The sequence below is a fragment of the Ictidomys tridecemlineatus genome, chromosome 2 (assembly GCF_052094955.1).
Source record: "Ictidomys tridecemlineatus isolate mIctTri1 chromosome 2, mIctTri1.hap1, whole genome shotgun sequence".
Classification (NCBI taxonomy): domain Eukaryota; kingdom Metazoa; phylum Chordata; class Mammalia; order Rodentia; family Sciuridae; genus Ictidomys; species Ictidomys tridecemlineatus.
Window position 1 is genome coordinate 17527289 of NC_135478.1, and position 17266 is coordinate 17544554.

General features: G+C 44.7%; 1 protein-coding gene across 2 annotated transcripts; it reads left to right on the forward strand.

Annotated features, from left to right (window-relative positions):
• Positions 1–303: 303 nt before the first annotated feature.
• LOC144375016 (trafficking kinesin-binding protein 1-like) lies at positions 304–16312 on the forward strand. Of its 2 annotated transcripts, none has more exons than XM_078037986.1 (8): positions 304–797; positions 6649–6765; positions 9535–9734; positions 10484–10592; positions 12528–12606; positions 13589–13719; positions 15145–15219; positions 15921–16312. In XM_078037986.1, exons 3-6 carry the CDS (start codon positions 9688–9690, stop codon positions 13624–13626), a joined length of 273 nt encoding a protein of 90 aa, XP_077894112.1. In that variant the 5' UTR covers positions 304–797; positions 6649–6765; positions 9535–9687; the 3' UTR covers positions 13627–13719; positions 15145–15219; positions 15921–16312. The 2 variants fall into 2 exon arrangements, with proteins under 2 accessions (XP_077894112.1, XP_077894113.1); XM_078037987.1 differs by lacking the exon at positions 304–797 and adding an exon at positions 6081–6523.
• The last annotated feature ends 954 nt before the right edge of the window (positions 16313–17266 follow it).

Here is a 17266-nt window from a genome sequence, read left to right on the forward strand (position 1 = left end):
GAACAAAGACACATAGTCCTAAAGCAGCTTGTGAGCCACCTCTGTGACCGCAGTGAAGTTTATGTGTAATGAAACCACAGTGTGTGTGTGTGTGTGTGTGTGTGTGTGTGTGTGTGTGTGTAGCAGCAACAGCAACAATAGTAGTAGTGTTTTTAAAAATATATATATATATCACCTAGTTTCCTGGTATGAACGCTGGTTGCGTAGGCTTAGAATTGAGGCCATTTGGGAAGAAGGGGCCTGTGCTATTATGAAGTTACCAGTTTAAGGTTGTTGTTCAGTAATTAAACCAATTGCTGCTTCCTGAAAGCTCCCGTTCTCTCCATGTGAATCTGTACAGTCAATAGGCTCCGGATCCTATGGGAATTATGGAAATTGATTCATGGGAGCTGTGCTGCTGACCTCCTCCCCATTCACTTCAATTTGTTGAGTCTGTATGAGGCCAGACCCTCTTTCATTGCCACCACCAGACCTCACCTTGAAGTCAGGGCTTCATAGGAACTCCATGACAACTCTCCCTGTCACAAACCTGGGCTTCCTCACTGGAACTGGGACATGAGACCCCTGGGGTGATGAGTACAGTGTGGGTTGAACCCAGCAAAATCCATTATCCTTCATGCCTAATAAGCAGAGACAATTTCAGGACCAGTGTTTTACATGTACCATTTGTTGGGTGGGGTTGTGGCACCACAGTCTCACTGTGACTTCTGTTTCTTACAGTTTTATGTGCTGAAAGAGTTGGCCAGATGACTAAGACATACAATGACATAGATGCTGTTACTTGACTTCTTGAGGAGGTAAGTATTCAGGGGAAGGCAAAAGGGTTGCTCATAATTGATCAATCGTAATTTATATTGATTAGTGCAAACGTTACTATTTCAGCAGGAGTCCTAGAGATTGGCCCTCTTGGGGTATAATTTGATGGCTTTACTTTTTGAACTAGTAGTTATGTAGCTGACCTTGGAAGCTGCAGTTTTCTGCAAGTGTTTTAGGTTTTTAAAGGAACATATCATTGACACAAAATATGGTAGCATTCAGATACTTGCTAGAATACCCAGTTTAATATTTGAGAACCACTAAAATATATTTTAAATCCCAAATGTCAGAAAAATACATGATTATCCCTGTCGTTCTAACATATTTTAAGTTTTTGCTTATATCAGGCTGGTGTGATATTACAGTGTCAGTGTGGGAAGAAGTAAAATAAGCGTGGCAAGGAAAATCTAGAGAAGTTACTTGGGATTAGGCAACTACTTGAGGACTGGTTCTCAGTTTCTTCTGAGCATTCCATTGGCAGAGAATTGAGGACCGAAGGCCTCAGAAAAAGGAGCGTGACAAGTGCATCCATAGGCCTCTCCCAGGCTGGAGCAGGTAGGGTTTTAGCTAGTATTTGCTAAGTGCCCCAAATATCCCAGCACCACTGAATCTAGCCTTTAGTGAACAGGTGGTGGCTTTTGGATCTGTGTTTCTGCTCTAGACTCATGGGCTCATGACTGTTCATTCACATCTTTCCTGGAAAAAGAGTAGAAGGGATGGGAGACTGAAATCATTGCTACCATTTTTGGGGCACTGGGAAGACAAGGTTGAAACCTGGGTGGGACCTGGGCCAGTATGGCGGGGGGACCCAGAGCTTTTGCAGTGACTCTCTGTTCTCCCTGTTTCGTGTCTCTGTCTTCCTGTGTTTCTCCCTTCTGCACAACCAGCCTCCCCACACCTGCCCTACAACACACTCCTGTCTCGTTCTCTTGAAGGGGAAGTTGCAAACTCTTCAGGGCCATATAAATAATGTCAGGGTTTGTTTCTGTGTGACTGGGCATGGGGGAAAGCATTTTGGGGCCCTGACCTTGTGCCTTCTGGTGGCATCCAGAATTGCAGCCATCTTGGTGGTGGCATTGGCCATGTGGCAGGTTCACATGGTTGGGCCCAGGGGACTTTTTAAACCTTAGATATAATAGATCTTTGATGAAATATCTGTTTCTTACTATTTGGGATAAAACTGAACTGAGAGCTGAGTGTTTTCTACAGGCCATCTCATTAATTCTGTAGTAGCTTTCAGAAGTTGATATTGCTGTTTCCTCCATTTTACATGGAAGGAGCCGGAATCCAGTGGGACAGGCACCAAGATTACTTGGCAGATTCCCAGCCCTGCCCCTTAGCCCCCCTTGCCTGGTGGGACTGTCGCTCTTGACAGTTTTGTTTGCTGGCCCATTTAGTCTTTGTTAATACAGTTGTCCGTGGGACACTTACTTGGAAAATGTGACCAGGGCACTGCAGCCTCTGGGTGTGCACTGCCAAGGTCCTTGCTGAGGCTTGTCTGAGCTGGCAGTGCTGTGTAGGTAAATGCTCCACAGGGCATGACCCTGCTCTCTGCTGGGACATGCAAGGACCACTTTTATTTTTTATTTTTTATTTCTCTCTCTCTCTCTCTCTCTCTCTCTCTCTCTCTTCCCCTTCCCTCCCTCCCTCCCTCCCTCCCTCTCTCTCTTTTTTGTGTGTGTATATTGAGGAGGGCTCATGGTTTTGGAGGTCTCAGTCCCTAGATGGCTGACTGGGCCCCAGGTGAGGCAGACCATCATGGTGGAAAGGTATAGAGGAAGAAGCAGCTCCTTGGTCACAAGAAAGTAGAGAGAGCACAGGACCATTTCTAAGGAGCCAAGGACATAAGTTTTTTTTTTATGTAGATACTTAGTATCAAGAATTCATTTTCTAGAGGCTGGGCATATAGCTCAGTTGGTAGATTACTTGCCCTGCATGCACAAGGCCCTGGGTTCAATCCCCAGCACCACAAGAGGGAAAAACAAACAAATAAATAAGTAATTCACTTTCCCTCTAGTTTATTTCCTGACCGAATGTTGCTATATGAAGAATATAGTCTCATATTTTTTAAAAATTGAGTTGCTGTAAAGATTATTGGTAGGGTAATTTCTTCACATGAGTGTTTCATTGTGGCTTCTTTTATTTTTAAAGAGTTATCATGTTTTTAGTTTTTTTTTAATATGTTTTTTTTTCAGTTGTTGATGGACCTTTATTTTATTTGCTTATTTATATGTGGTGCTGGGAATCTAACGCAGTGCCTCATGTGTACAAGGCAAGTGCTCTACTGCTGAGCTACAACTCCAGCCCTGAGTTATCATGTTTTTATCTCTGTGTTTTATAAATAGCAACACCATTTTGTTCTTGCCCTGATAAAAATCCCAGATGAATTTACTACCTTTCTCTGGAAGCAGTTGGGTTAAAGTGTAGCTGCACAAGTCATGTGACAGCTGCACCCTGCTGTGCTTTTCACTGGCCTTTGCCTCTGTTTCCTCTGCTCATTTGTGTTGGTTTGCATGCTGGCCACATGCAGGCTGGTGCCAGGGAGTTGCACAGGATGCTGAAGCACAGCCCTTGAATGTGGACTGTGCTCCTGGTTTAAGGGGACCAGGCTGCTGCAGCTCACCCTGGCTCCCTGCTGTTGGGAATATACCTTTGGGTAGAGCTTGTCTTGTCCCCAGTTCTGAGAGAGAGAGAGAGAGAGAGAGAGAGAGAGAGAGAGAGAATGTGTTCCACTGTTTCCTTAGTCATGCTTTTATCCTAAAATTAGTGAATGGGATGAGTCAGCTGCTGCAAGAGGGAGGCAGGCTGTTCCTTCTCTAGTGGGTGCACTGTCAGTGCAGGGTTTTGTTGCAAGACCAAAGGCTGAGTCCAAGCAGCAGTCTTCAAAAGCAAAACAAAGCAAAGCATAGCCAAAGGGAGGGAGCAGGCAGTTAGAGCAAGCTCCACCTTGCCTCATTTCCCACATGGTAAGAGGATTAGGATTTCCTAATAATTTACTACTTCCAAGGGCCTAAATTATTTGTAGTCTCTTATTCTCTTATGGTTTAATCCACTAGTCATTTCCTAGCTGTTTCCTGAATTTAGAAGCAAACATTTGTCATATGATAATTGGTAGTAAGAAATGGGAGCTTCCCCCCCCTCCCATCTTGTGATTCCCTCCAAGGAAACTCAACCAGCCTGATGCATTAGTAAAACTAGAGCAAAAAAGACCAGAGATGCTATAATAATTTTGGAAGTGTTTTTCATTTCATCCATAAATATTTTTACTGTAACTTCCTGCTTTTTTTTTTTAACCAGCAGACAATGTTCTTTGTGATGACTGTAGAGATAAGGTTTCCTGTGTGCAGATGCCAGCCCTCCATGGGGCCAGGAGTGGCTGGAGGCCCCAGGGCTAGGGTTGGAGGTGTGAATGCAGGGCAAAAGCCTTTCTTGTTGAGCTACCACTTCACTTGTCCCCCCCCCCCCCCCCCCCGCCTGTTTCCATTGCTCTTGGGTGGTGGCCCTCAATGCCCTAGGAAGCCATCCCTCCTTCTTTGGGTTCCCTGGCAGTGCCTTGCCTAACCTGCCTTCAGCATTGTAATTTTTGCTCAATTTGTCTGCAGGGAAACGTGCAGACAAAATGTGGCTGAGGTGTGCAGAGGGTCTGTGCTTGCTGGGGCTCAGCAGCCTGGAAAGCAGTGCAGAGCAGGGAGCCAGAGAGTGAGCTTGATGGGCGTTAATTAAGCACCCTTGGGCACTCAGTCTAAGAGCTTGTTCTAGCAGAGAAATTTAATAGACTCAAGTTAGATTTATGGAGACTTTGCTTCACAGAGAAGTGTCCTTTGTACTGCAGTTTTAGCCAAATGCAAAAGAGCTGAAACCCACTTGGACTGGGTGCTGAGACATTGGAATTCTGCACCTATTCCCTTGCACACAGTTCTTTGAATTCTTTCCCTTAGATACCAAGTAAATACAACTGTTGAGTCTGAGAATTGACAAAGGGATGTGAGATAAGGAAGCTTCCTGGTAGATGCTGTGGCCAGCAGGAATAAATGCATAGAGATGAGCATCTAGATGGATTGGGCAGAGCCACTGTGTCCCCTTGGCTGCATGGGAGGGTCCTTTCCACATGTGCTGAGTCTCTAGGTGGTAAGGGAACAGTGGTAAGGGAACTATTTCTAATATGCTAGAAATAAAAACTGTATTTTCCTTTTGTCATACAACTTAGTCATAAAGCTAGATTTTTTTTTTCCAAGGCGCTCTCAGCTAGCCTGCCCCCTTCCTTACCCTCCATTTAACCGACAAGGGAATTGGGCTACTGGGATGTTCAAACTGTTGTACTCAACTTAGAGTAGGGTGGCTCACCTGGGAGCAGTTAAACTGGTGACCAGTGCCTGCTGTAAGAAACACAGCTTAGGGACCAGGATGTGGCTCCGAGGTAGAGTGAGTTCTTAGCATGCACCAGGCCCTGGGTTCCATCCCCAGCACCAAAGTAAAGAGAAAAGGAATGAGTCTTAGGTTTTTGTCCCGGTACTCATACAGGTAAACATGTGATAAACAAAAGTTTAAACATGAAATAGTGCCCTTATCATGTGCATGCACTCTGGTATTTTTCAGTTTTGTGCTATTGTTTTGAATTCAAAACAAAATGCTGGTAACTGAATGATGACTAAAATGATATTTTAACCCACCTAGGGGTCATAAGCTGTGTTTCAGAACAACTAACCCACAGTGTTCCTGATGCTGGTGAAGACAAAGCCATTTGCCTCAGGCCACATGGGTGGTTAATAAGTGGGTGTTGGAGCATAACCTGGGACTCCTCTCCAGCTTTGTTTCTTCTCCCCCAAACTACAATGTTTCCATGCTTTTAAAATACTGGCGAACAGAATAATTAGTGTAAGACTACTACAGAAATGTGTTTTCCCAGAGCCCCCTCTTCTCATCATCCCCTGTCCCCACCTAGCAGTGACAGGTGGAGTATGACCATAGAGGCAAGGATGGATGCTGTGGGGATCATGAGTGTGCACTCAGGGAAGCCATCTGTCCATCATCCAGGACATCTTTCTTCTCTCATAGACAGTCCTGTCTTTATGTGCCACACTGGATTTTCCAGCGTGTGCTGTTCTGTCTAATTGAGGTCATTGACCAAACCATTAGAAAATCCTGTGTCTGAGCACATTGCCTCTAAAGTAGGGCAAATGTGTGCATCATCTCTGCATTTTGAAAGACTGTTGTTTGTTTTTAATAGAGCCTACATAACCTCTCCTAAGCAAAACACAAAATAGCCAAACAAAACAGATGTAGTTGTGTCTCAGAGTGACTTTAAATGTTTTTGTTTCATAGGAGGCAAAAATAAGGAACTCAGTGCATTCCAGCCTGGTAAATGGTACAGAGGCTGCCCCCCTGTGCCAGATCTCAGCTGCATTGTGAGAGCATTTTAGAACTTCTTCATTCCTCTTACAAAGAGTTATTGGTGTTTCTATGTGCTGAGCCCTGGCATTACAGCAGCCCAGTGGCAGGTGGAGAGAAGCTTTATCAACGATTGCACAAACACCAAAAGCAGTTGTGCAGAAGTGTCTTTGGAAGCATTTTTCCCACTGTGGGAACAAAGATTTGTTTTCATCACATCTTCAGGCTTCCCTTTGGTTGCTTCATGTCTGCGTAGCTCTCGTACATACGTGGGCAGAGTTTGCTCCTCTTTAACAGGCATCAAATGCTGACACTGATGGTGAATTATCAAATCTTTTGTTATTGCTGGATGCCCTTGTTTTCCTCACTTGACATCAAGCCCTAATGGCTCCTTCAGGACATGGGGATATTTTTGAATCCTCCTCTCCCTCTTGCCTTTTGTAGAAAGAACGGGATTTGGAGTTGGCTGCGCGGATCGGCCAGTCGTTGTTGAAGAAGAACAAGACCTTAACTGAGAGGAATGAGCTGCTAGAGGAGCAAGTGGAACACATCAGGGAGGAGGTGAGGCACGATGGGCTTGGGAGCAAGGTGGAGGGAGATGGGTTGGAGAAGCCACCCTGAGGGAGCACCCAGACCTGAGCCAGGGCTCCTGTCAGAAGTGGCCTCCTGGAGGCCGGAAGCTGGTGTCCTGCAGCTTTTTCTTCACACATCTTGGACGGGTCTCTCAGGGTAGGCACAGTCCTTAGTTAGTAGGCCTACAGTACCCTGTCATGTAGGCAGGCTGGGCAGCAGGGACCGGTCACAGTCCTCACCTTCTCAAAGTGCAGACTCCAACCTCAGAGCTGCTCCATGCTCAGCAGAAGCACATACAGGCCAACACAACAGCAAGTGAGCAGAAGGTGGCTGGGCCAGAGAAGGCCACCTCCTGCTGCAGGGGAGGGTGGTGACTGGCATTCATCCTTGTAATGTAATATCATATGTATAGGGAAAAAAATTAGCCTATTGTTTTCATGGGAAAAAACCCTGTTATTTTCATGATGCCCATCTTGGCTGGTGACTGTCAATGGCTACAGGAAGGGCACAAAATGTTTTGACTTATCAGACTTATCCTAAGAGGATGAGAAGGATCCACACCTGTTTTCTGAAGCCATGTGGTGTGGCCAGGAGGAAGGAAGCAATGGTGTCAGCCAGAGCTTCTGGAACAGGAGTAGGAAGCTGAGAGTCAGGCCCTTGTTTCCTGTCACCCTATTTCCACAGTGAATTTTGACTGTGAAATTTTGACAGTTTTTTTTTTTGAAAGGAAGCTTCTCTCTTATTTTTCTATCAGGAACTTCCTTATTGGGAGTGTGCGTCCTTACCCATGTCCCTAAGATGTAATCAAATTTTCTTCTCACTGAAACGATTCCCAACCTGGGTTTAATGGCAATTTTAATAAGATGAAGTTGAGTTGTCATACTATATGAAAAGATTTAATCCCAGGCTATCTTTAAAGATGGTGAAGTAGAATACTGTTGTGTTCTAGGAGAAATAAAGTTGACCCCTGTCTTCCCTGCCCCTAGCATCGTGACCTGAAGTCGTCCTCCCTTCTCTTAGGTGACCATGAAGAAAGTGTGGGGGTTAGCCTGGGACCCTTCCTACAATTTTTCATTTTTTAATTGGTACACTATATTTATACTTAATGGTGGTATTTTTTGTTAACACATTCTTACATGCAAACAGTATAACACTATAATTTGGACAATATCATTTTCCAGTATTTCCCTTTCCCCTTTTCTCCTTCCTCCCCTTGGTCCCTTACCCTTTCCTCTACTGATCTTCCTTAGATTTATGTGAGATTTCTATCTACTTTCTTTTCTTTTTTCCTCTCTAGCTTCCACATATGAAAGAAATCATAAAGCCCTTGACCTTCTGAGTTTGGCTTATGTCACTTATCATGTTCTCTAGTTCCATTCATTTTTCTGCAAATGAAATATTTTCATTACTCTTCATAGCTGAATAAAACTCCACAGAATAAGTATACCACGTTTTAAAAAAATCATTCCTTGTCCATTTATTGATGGACATTTAGGCTGCTTCTATAGTTTTCAGACTGCAATTTTGTTGTTGTTGAAACGAGGGATTGAACCCAGGGGTACTCTAACACTGATCTATATCCCTAGACCTTTTTATTTATTTCTTAAATTTTGAGACAGAGTCTCATTAAGTTGCCCAGGCTGGGCTTGAACTTGTGATCCTTCTGCCCTCAGCCTCCCTAGTAGCCACCTCGCCCCTTCTGGGCAGAGGAACATGCCACTCAGGAACCAATAAATCACATTACCATTCTTTCATGAAATTCCTTACCACGTTTAAAGAATATCCTATTCTCTGTAATTGGAAATGTTTTGTCCCCCTGCCTTGGAAAAGCTTTGAATTTACAAAGTATAGCATGTTCCTCTTTGGCACATCATTGAATGATCAGTCTAGGTGTTGAAGACTTTGTGTATATAATAAATTGGCTTCTCCTCGGGAGAAACAGTTCACTCCCTGTGTTGGGTCGGAAATTGGACTTAACCGTAGACCTCACATCAAGTTCTAAATAAGAAAGAAAACAGAGTTGCACTACTCTTTTTAGTACTGATTTCATGTTCATCAGTGCTAAATATTGGAAGGGCAAATGAAGTTTTATAGCAAAAGTTTTTTACTTTAAAACCTGAAATAAATCTCCATGATTTGCCAAACCACCATAGCAGTAGTTGTGTGATCAGTTTTTGATAGTTGCTCTTTTTCTTCTGTATCTGAAATTTCTGTCTAGGGATTGTTGAGCACAGAGCAAGGACTGACCGAGAGTGGCCAGGAGCCCCATGAAAGTGTATCAGTCACCAGGTGGGGCTGTGTGGGCTTCCAGGTAGGGTGGACTAGCTGCTTATGGCAGCCCACCAGAGCTGGCACCTCCATGATCCTGTTCTGAGTTGGATTTGGTTCCAGCAGAAGTGAATGGCCTCTTCTTTCATTTGGTAGTGTGTCCAGCTGGTCATCTAACTACTTCCAAATCCCAGAAGTAATCTCATGTCCTCCATCATCATTCTAGAGCCTTCGTGTCCCTTTTCTATACCAAAATTAAAATTATTAATTTAGAAAAGGAGATTTCTGCCTTCAAGCAATGGATTCTGTTTTTCTTAAGTGGGCTCAGACTCAACTCTTAGAAACCCCTATTTTGTTGAGTAGCACAGAATCGATTAGTGCCTTCACTTTCAACGGGAAATTTGTCTCTAAGTAGTAAGTGTTTGAGTACAAGGAGGACATTACCACCTCTCAGAAAGCAAAAGGTGGGCCTGGCTCTTGTCTGTGCAGGTTTCTCAGCTCCGCCATGAGCTGTCCATGAAGGATGAGCTGCTCCAATTCTACACCAGTGCTGCGGAGGAGAGCGAGCCGGAGTCTGTCTGCTCAACCCCATAAGTCACCTGAGGGCTGTGTTTCTGGAGGCCAGGGCACAGGCTGCTGTTGATGTCATTGGAGTCATGTAGGCAGGGTCACCTCCACCAGCAGCACAGGTCAGCCTTCCCCAGAATAAGCATCTCTAAGTGCCTCAGATGGATTGATTTGTACTATTTTTGTGGGACATAGAAGGGCAGGTTTTAAATTTTCCTCTTACTGGGTCTTATTGCTTACTTATCAGGTCAGTTGATTTGCTCTGGCATGTTAAGATATTAAAAAAAAAAAAAGGTAGGGGGCTTTGCTGTTAAAGGAACACAGGGTTCTGAAGCCAGAGGTGCCATGGCAGGTCCTTGGGACAGAAGGTTTGGGGAATCAGCAGAGCCCCATGTGGAACTCTAGAACCTGATGGCCTGAATTCAATCTTAGCTCTGTGACTTAACCTGCATGCTCCTGGCCACGTTACTTAATTTTTGTGCTGTTTCCTCATTAGTAAAATGGAGCTACTAATAGCAGTTAAGTCATAGAGTTCTAGTATCGAGTTAATACATGCAAAATACTTAAAGCAGTTCTTAGAACATAGAAATGCATCCTAGATATCAAATAAACCTCCAGGCATCCCAGAATTGTGTTGGCTTTGTGTGGATTCCATCCCTCTGAATTCTGAGGTAATGTAGCAACTGCAAATTGTGGACAGAGGGGTGTGCACTGTACACTGGGGTGTTATTTTCCTGGGCGTTAGGGAACAGTCTAATTGCAAGCCTCACAAACTGTCTTTGAGGCAGCCCTTCTGGGTCTCCAGGTGGGGCTGGCTAGGTAGTGGCGGAGACATCACCTCCCCAGATGGTGAGTGCACTTTCTCTCCCAGGCTGAAGAGGAATGAGTCGTCCTCCTCAGTCCAGAATTACTTTCATTTGGATTCTCTTCAAAAGAAGCTGAAGGACCTAGAAGAGGAGAACGTGGTACTTCGATCCGAGGTAAAGTGCACTCCCTCCCTGTCCTTGTCACCCACTGGAAGGGTGGTGGCCCTGTTTGTTGTATCTGGCGAGAATAGCCACAGTTACAGTGCTGTCCTCAGAGGCCACCATCTCTGGCAGAACCACGGAGCCTGGGCTCGCTGGGCATACTCAGCAGACAGGCCTCACCCCTGCACTGGACACTGCCTTCCCAGTGGCTGAATCCTGCAGCATGTGGACTGAGAAGAGGTGCAAACCTCTCCTCCTTCACCATGGGGTCTTTCCACGGTGTTCTTCAGCTCTGGTCTCAATGTGTAGGAAACGACTGAGAGTGGGGGTGAAGCCGGTTTTCATGTTACTGTAGTCAGATTGGCTCCAAAGAAACAGTGCCTCCAGAGCCTGGAGACATGTTTCTTGAACAGTTAATTTAAAAAGGTTGAGCTGAGGCAACTTGGAAACTCTGCTTTAGAGAGTTCCCTTTATTGGCAAGGTACTACGCTGGCACTTTGTGTATGTCATTATTATAATTTTTAATCTTCTACAGCAAGGCTGCAAGTTGCTTACTTTGATTCTCATTTATAGTGAGAAAACCAGGCTCCAGGCTGCTAAGTGTTTTGATATCTCAGGGTCCCACAAGTCTGTAGTAAGTGACAAAGCCAAGATTTGGACATTTATGTGACTCTCAGCCCACACTTTTCCTCTTCACCTACTGCCCTTCTCTAAAAACATGGATGCATAAGAATTTAGTACTGTTTGTCTTAATTAGCAGTGGGTTTGTGTTCTCTAGCCAGAGGAATGATGTGAGGTTCAGGCTGTGTGCCCACCTAAGCTGGCCCCAGACTCCCTTGAGCCCCTTCAGTGGGGCAGACTGTCGGTCACCTTGAAATTGCTGCACATTGAAAAGAACCTAACAAGATGCTTTTCTGCAAAGCCTATTCTTGTAGACTTCACGTCTTCCAGCTCTTCACTTCCTAATGAAAACAACCCTGAGTGGCCAAGGTTGCCCCATTGTGCTCTGCCAGCCAGTGGCTTAGCCAATTACAGGAACAGTGTTTCCCATTCTGAGTCTAGCACTGCCTTTCCAGCCCTTGGGAGATGCCCCAGTTCTCAGTACCCAGCAATCCCACCCTCAGTGAGGGAATCTGATCCCATCTATAGATTCTCACTGTCCTGCCTTTGTTCTCAGAAATGTAGTATCTATCTCTCCACGGCCAGGATCAGAGGGCTCTGAGACACCTTTTCTCAAACTGCATCATTTTCATTGGGCCTTCAGATCTCTTGCTGGAGGAAGCTGACCAGGGTCCTGGGATGGCTCTTGGGTCTCTAAATTTTCTATATTGGACCATATTCTGAACACAGCAGGTTTAACTCCAGCTCAGAACCTCATAGTTCAGTGCCTGGCACAGAGTAGTGATAGAGTGTACGTTAGCTTCATATGATGTGTGCTTATCCTTATCCTTAGGATCTCCACACCTGGCTTTTTTTTTTTTTTTAATGGTACTGGAGATTGGACCCAGGGCCTTATTCATGTTAGGCAACCACTCTACTTCTGAGCTTCAGCCCCAGTCCTGTGGTTATCCTTAGAATGCATGCCATAGGCAGGTCAGGGTCTTAGGCACTGTGAGAGCCACAGCAGTGTCCACATCTATGAGCTGGACAGACAAATGAACAGGCAGACCCTCCTGTAGAATCTTACAGAGCTTGCTGTGTGGGCCCTTGGGTGCTGGCTTTGTGTGGCGCCATCTAGTGGTGTTTTTCAATTTTCTGCTTTGAGAGTGTCCCCTTAACTAAGTAGGAAATGTTTTGTACTTGAGGGCCTAACTAATGACAGGTGAAGAGATACTGACCAGCACTTCCCAGACTCAGGTTTGCCCCTGCTCCATGCCTCGCCCTCACGCGCATGGCAAGTCACAGTGCAGGGTGAGTGCTGGGCCCTGACCTGAGCCTTTTCTACAGGCCTGCCAGCTAAAGACAGAAACCATCACCTACGAAGAGAAGGAGCAGCAGCTGGTCAACGACTGTGTGAAGGAGCTGAGTATGTCCCCTGCCCACTCACTCCCAACCCCCATCCCAGCTTCTAGTTTCTTCTATCTCCCATTGCCATGACCCAGTGGCTTTGTATCGTCCTTGATGAAGAGCAGGCTCCCTGCCAGCCTGAAATCAGTGAAAGGAGACCTGACCTTGTATGGCACCCCCTCCCCATTTGTGAATCAGGTTCCAGGCCATTAACCATATATTATCTCAGTTTCTTCTGAGAGGGATATTTAATTTTGACTTTCTGCTGGAATATTAGAATTATTAAATGCCAAAGTTAGGCTCAGATACAGAAATCTGGCTTGAGAATGTGAAGAAAACTGCTTTTTAGTGATTTGATTTATGAAAATTGAGGCCCGAGTTCTCAGTTTTGCAAATAAGTACTCCCCTACCATTTTCTCCATTGTAAGTTTGCAAGGTAAGATAAAAGGGCAAATAGAATCTTTTGCATTTCATCAAAATACTAAGCAAATGAACCACACCCCATGTTTAAGTCTTATAAAATGGGTTATGTCTGAATAGGAATGAAAACCAAAGGGAATTGTAGTGTGCATCAGCAACTGAGATTTCTAGAATAAGGTACATGTAGCAGGGCTTCCTGTTGGTGACATGGATCCATTCATGTGTGGAATGTTGAGATTTGGCCAGATGCACCATGTTTGGGGTGTCTCCTCCTGGCTCACTCCCAGTGCCTGCCTGATTGGCTCTGAGGAGACAGACTTAATCAGTGGGGTTAGGCCCTTCTACCGAGCCCAGGATGACAGCCCATGGGAAGATCATGTCCCTTCTCATGACTGACTGAGTCCTGAGAAGCCACTTTGCTTCACCATGGAAGAACACAGTCACTATGCATCCCTTCATCATGTACCCTCTGCACTCCTCCCCATAAAGGTGGGTTTTCATGTGTGAACCACCAGGAAACCACTCTCTCTGGTCTGTGTGTGTAGTTTTCTCTCTTACTCTTTGTCATTTCTTTGTCAAAGGGGATGCCAATGTGCAGATTGCCAGCATCTCAGAGTAGTTGGCCAAGAAGACTGAAGATGCTGCCCGCCAGCAAGAGGAGATCACGCACCTGCTGTCACAGATCGTCGACTTGCAGAAAAAGGCCAAAGCTGTAAGGCTTCTGTCACTCTGGCTAACACCACAGTGGTTGTGCCAAGATGGGAAGGGGCCATTACTCTAGAAGAGTGTGTGTTGCCCCTTTGGAGAAAAAGCTTAGTGGATTCAGTAATAAAATGTCTTGTGGCCCTGAGTTGGCAAAGGGTCTTTTCATAACCTCTTACCTCCTGAGAATAATCTACAGATTAATAGAATTCATCAAAAAAGGTGCTGCAGGAATTCATTAGAAGCTAATACACTGGCCACAGTAATTATGCTTGACAATAGCCTGTGGTTGTTTAGTCTCTTAGTGCAATCCCAGCACCCAAATTTACATCAGCAGGAATTGGGTTACTAGAGAGGAGCAGCCTTCCATGAGTACATCCTCCTCTGAGTGTGACATTCCTAGAAGTGGCCATGCTAATTAATTAGAGAAGTAACATTCCTCCAGAGGCCAGAGGCCAGAGGCCAGGGTAATGAGAGTTACTGTACTTACAAAATAAGAAATTTTTCTCTTCCTGCCCAATTCTACTTTCTTCTACTTCTGCCACTTTATGTTTTCCTTCCTCCTCTTTTCTTAATTATTATGTCTCAACACTTCTATATGATGTGCTCAGGGCATGTATTTGAAAGTGTCTAAGTTACCAGTTCCCCAGAATCCAAATTGAGACCTGATGAAGCACAGTGCTCTTCATCCAGAGGTCTCCACTTTGAGGTAGATTCAGTACTTTGATGAGCTTTGGGGGTAAGGATTGGGGTTCACTCTGTGGTCATGAAGAGTTATATAGATGATGTTGGGTAGTCAAAGGGTGGACTATTGTAGATATTACTTGTTGTGTGTCCATTCCTCATTTATTGTAATTAAATGGATTTCAATTCTTATTTTTTAATGAGCTCAACTAAGATAATTTACAATGCAGTTATGACTGTCCTTGTGGTAGTTCTGGCCAATGAGAAATCCCATGGGAGGAAATTATTTCGAAAATAAAATAAAAAGTTGCTGTTGATGTGAAGTTCTGAACTTTAATTTAATCACCTGCCTAGTATTTGTTTGGACTCAGTGCACCAAGTATGTTGTGCAGTAGAAGTAGCCCCTTGAGGATTAAGTGAAATGGCAAAAAACAGTTTTATTTCCCATATGAAACCTTTGCTGTGAGAGGCTAAATAATTTTGGAAAAATGTAAAGAAAGAAGCAGAGAGAGAAAAAGAAGAAAGATGGAAGGAAGGAGAGAGACTAGCTTCTAGAAAGCAGCCTTTACATTGGAGGTAGGGAGTGGAAATTGGACTGTAAGGCCTTCAAAATTATATAAGACAAAATTTTACTCCAGTTTGAGATAACACATTTCATTGTAGAAAGGGGATGGGGTCCTAATGGATCAGGTAATGAGGGGAAGAGTTGGGCTTATCTGGTGTCTACTTACGTGTCTTTGCTGTGTTTTAGTGTGCAGTGGAAAATGAGGAACTCGTCCAACACCTGGGAGCTGCCAAGGATGCCCAGCAGCAGCTCACGGCCGAGGTGGGTGTGTCTCCCTTACCTCTTGAGGGCTTTTGGTTCCAGTGAAGGTAGAGCATATTCCCTTGACAGGCTTTGTTCATGTCCATGGTAACAACTGTTTTTATTGTTGGTGTTGTTGTTTGTACTAGGGGTCGAACCCAGAAGTGCTTAACCACTGAGCCACATCCCCAGCCCTTTTTCCTTTTCATTTTGAGACTGGATCTCACTAAGTTGCTGAGGAACAACTGTTTTTATATTGAATTTAATATAGCTTTCACCTCGGTTCTGCGCCTGCTGCCCCTGTTGCTGGTTGTGAACACAGGGAGGCCATGTTCCACACCAGCCCAGGGCCTGGCACCTGCTAAATCTTGGCTCTGTAAATGCTCATCAGTGTAAACCATGCAACATATGGCTTGAGAGGAGCCTGTTCAAGGATATGCCTTGAAGCAGGGTGTGCTGGTTTGCTTTTCTGTTCATTTAAGGTTGTTTTATCCACGTTGCTCATTGTTGGTATTTTAGGAGATTTTTGAGACTGTAGACTCACTCTAAGTAAAAGTTAAAGAAAAACCAATCTTGAGAGTTTTTGCCATTTGGCCAGCAGGGCAGCTGTTCCACACTGGAGGCCTGGTTAGATTGCATGTGTGTTTCTGGCTCTTGTGGGGGGCATGCGCCCGACTCCTCATGAGGTCCTGACCCTCTGCATCTTTCCTGGTCTTCTGTAGCTGCGTGAGCTGGAGGACAAGTACGCAGAGTGCATGGAGATGCTTCACGAAGCGCAGGAAGAGCTGAAGAACCTCAGGAACAAAACCATGCCCAACACCACGTCCCGGCGCTACCACTCGCTGGGCCTGTTTCCCATGGTGAGCTGGTGCTTTCTTCCCAGCACCCCTCTTCCCACCCACAAGGAGGCTTGTCGGGTAGGATGGCCATGGTGCCTGATATTGTGAGCACTGGAGTTGGGCGTTTATACTTAGCCTCTTATTTCACAGTCAAGGGCAAGTGAGGCCAGTAGATGTCTTCTTAACTGCATAAGACAGATTGTTGCTTTATTTTCCATCCCTCTAAATCTGTTGTCTTTCCTACTCCTGCCATTAAAACATAAATTTACTATGAACTTGATTTACTTAGATGTATTTTCTACATGACTTTTTTTCCTAACCTTATTAGAGTATGTGTTATTTCTTTTGGCTCCAAAAGTACATTCCAGAATTCTTAAAGTGCCATATAGTTCTGTTGGATCTCTGTATACTTATGACTCATTCTCTTGGTGACTTTGGGTGTCTGTGATCTCTAAACAACTTTTCTTTTCTTGTTTTGTTATTTTTTTTTCATACTATTTTCACACAACCTTATTTCTTTAGCCCCACTTAATTTGTTTCATGTTGGGGCTTTAGGGGGAATGTGTTAGAGAAGGGGATTTTTCAGGAGGTTAATCTCTCTGGACAGCATAAGGGTTAAGCTCCTTGTTTGGTCATTTCTACATTTCTACATATCTCAGTTCCATGCTTCTCTGGGGATCCAGAGAGGGCCTCCCTGTGCATGGGCAGTTGAACTGGTCATGGGGACTTTTGAATGAGTCCCTCTGCTTTGGGGGCAGGAAGTTGGGAGGCCTGGTTGATGTCCCCCAGGTGAAATGCATGTCTGGCCAAGAAGACCACTACCCACGGGTATGGATGTAAGAGAGGAAACATCACAGATTGAGAGGAAACCACTTGCACACCCTCCTGCCATACCCAGGATCAAAGGAAAGCATCTTAAAAAATAGTTTACAAAATGCTCTGTGTTATTAGGGGATTTCCCACCTTTTGAAATTAGCCCACCTAATTAATGCATCTTCCTTTTACACTCCCCCCAAACACTTGCAAATAAGTTACAGGCATTATGACTCTTTTCCTCCTTAACATTTAAATTTTTTTGTAGTTGTAGATGGATAGAATGCCTTTATTTTATTTATTTTTATGTGATGCTGAGGATGGAACCCAGTGCCTCATGCATGCCAGGCAGGCACTCTACCACGGAGCTACAGCCCCAGCCCTTGCCTTAACATTTAGCCTGTATTTTCCAAGCC

What these genes read in the sequence shown, in the direction of transcription:
- LOC144375016 (XM_078037986.1), top strand. Translation starts at nt 9,688, where the DNA reads ATGTCATTGGAGTCATGTAGGCAGGGTCACCTCCACCAGCAGCACAG. An exon ending in CACCTCCACCAGCAGCACAG is followed by an intron (nt 9,735 to 10,483) that starts GTCAGCCTTCCC and finishes TTTCTCTCCCAG; the next exon opens with GCTGAAGAGGAATGAGTCGT. An exon ending in ACGTGGTACTTCGATCCGAG is followed by an intron (nt 10,593 to 12,527) that starts GTAAAGTGCACT and finishes CCTTTTCTACAG; the next exon opens with GCCTGCCAGCTAAAGACAGA.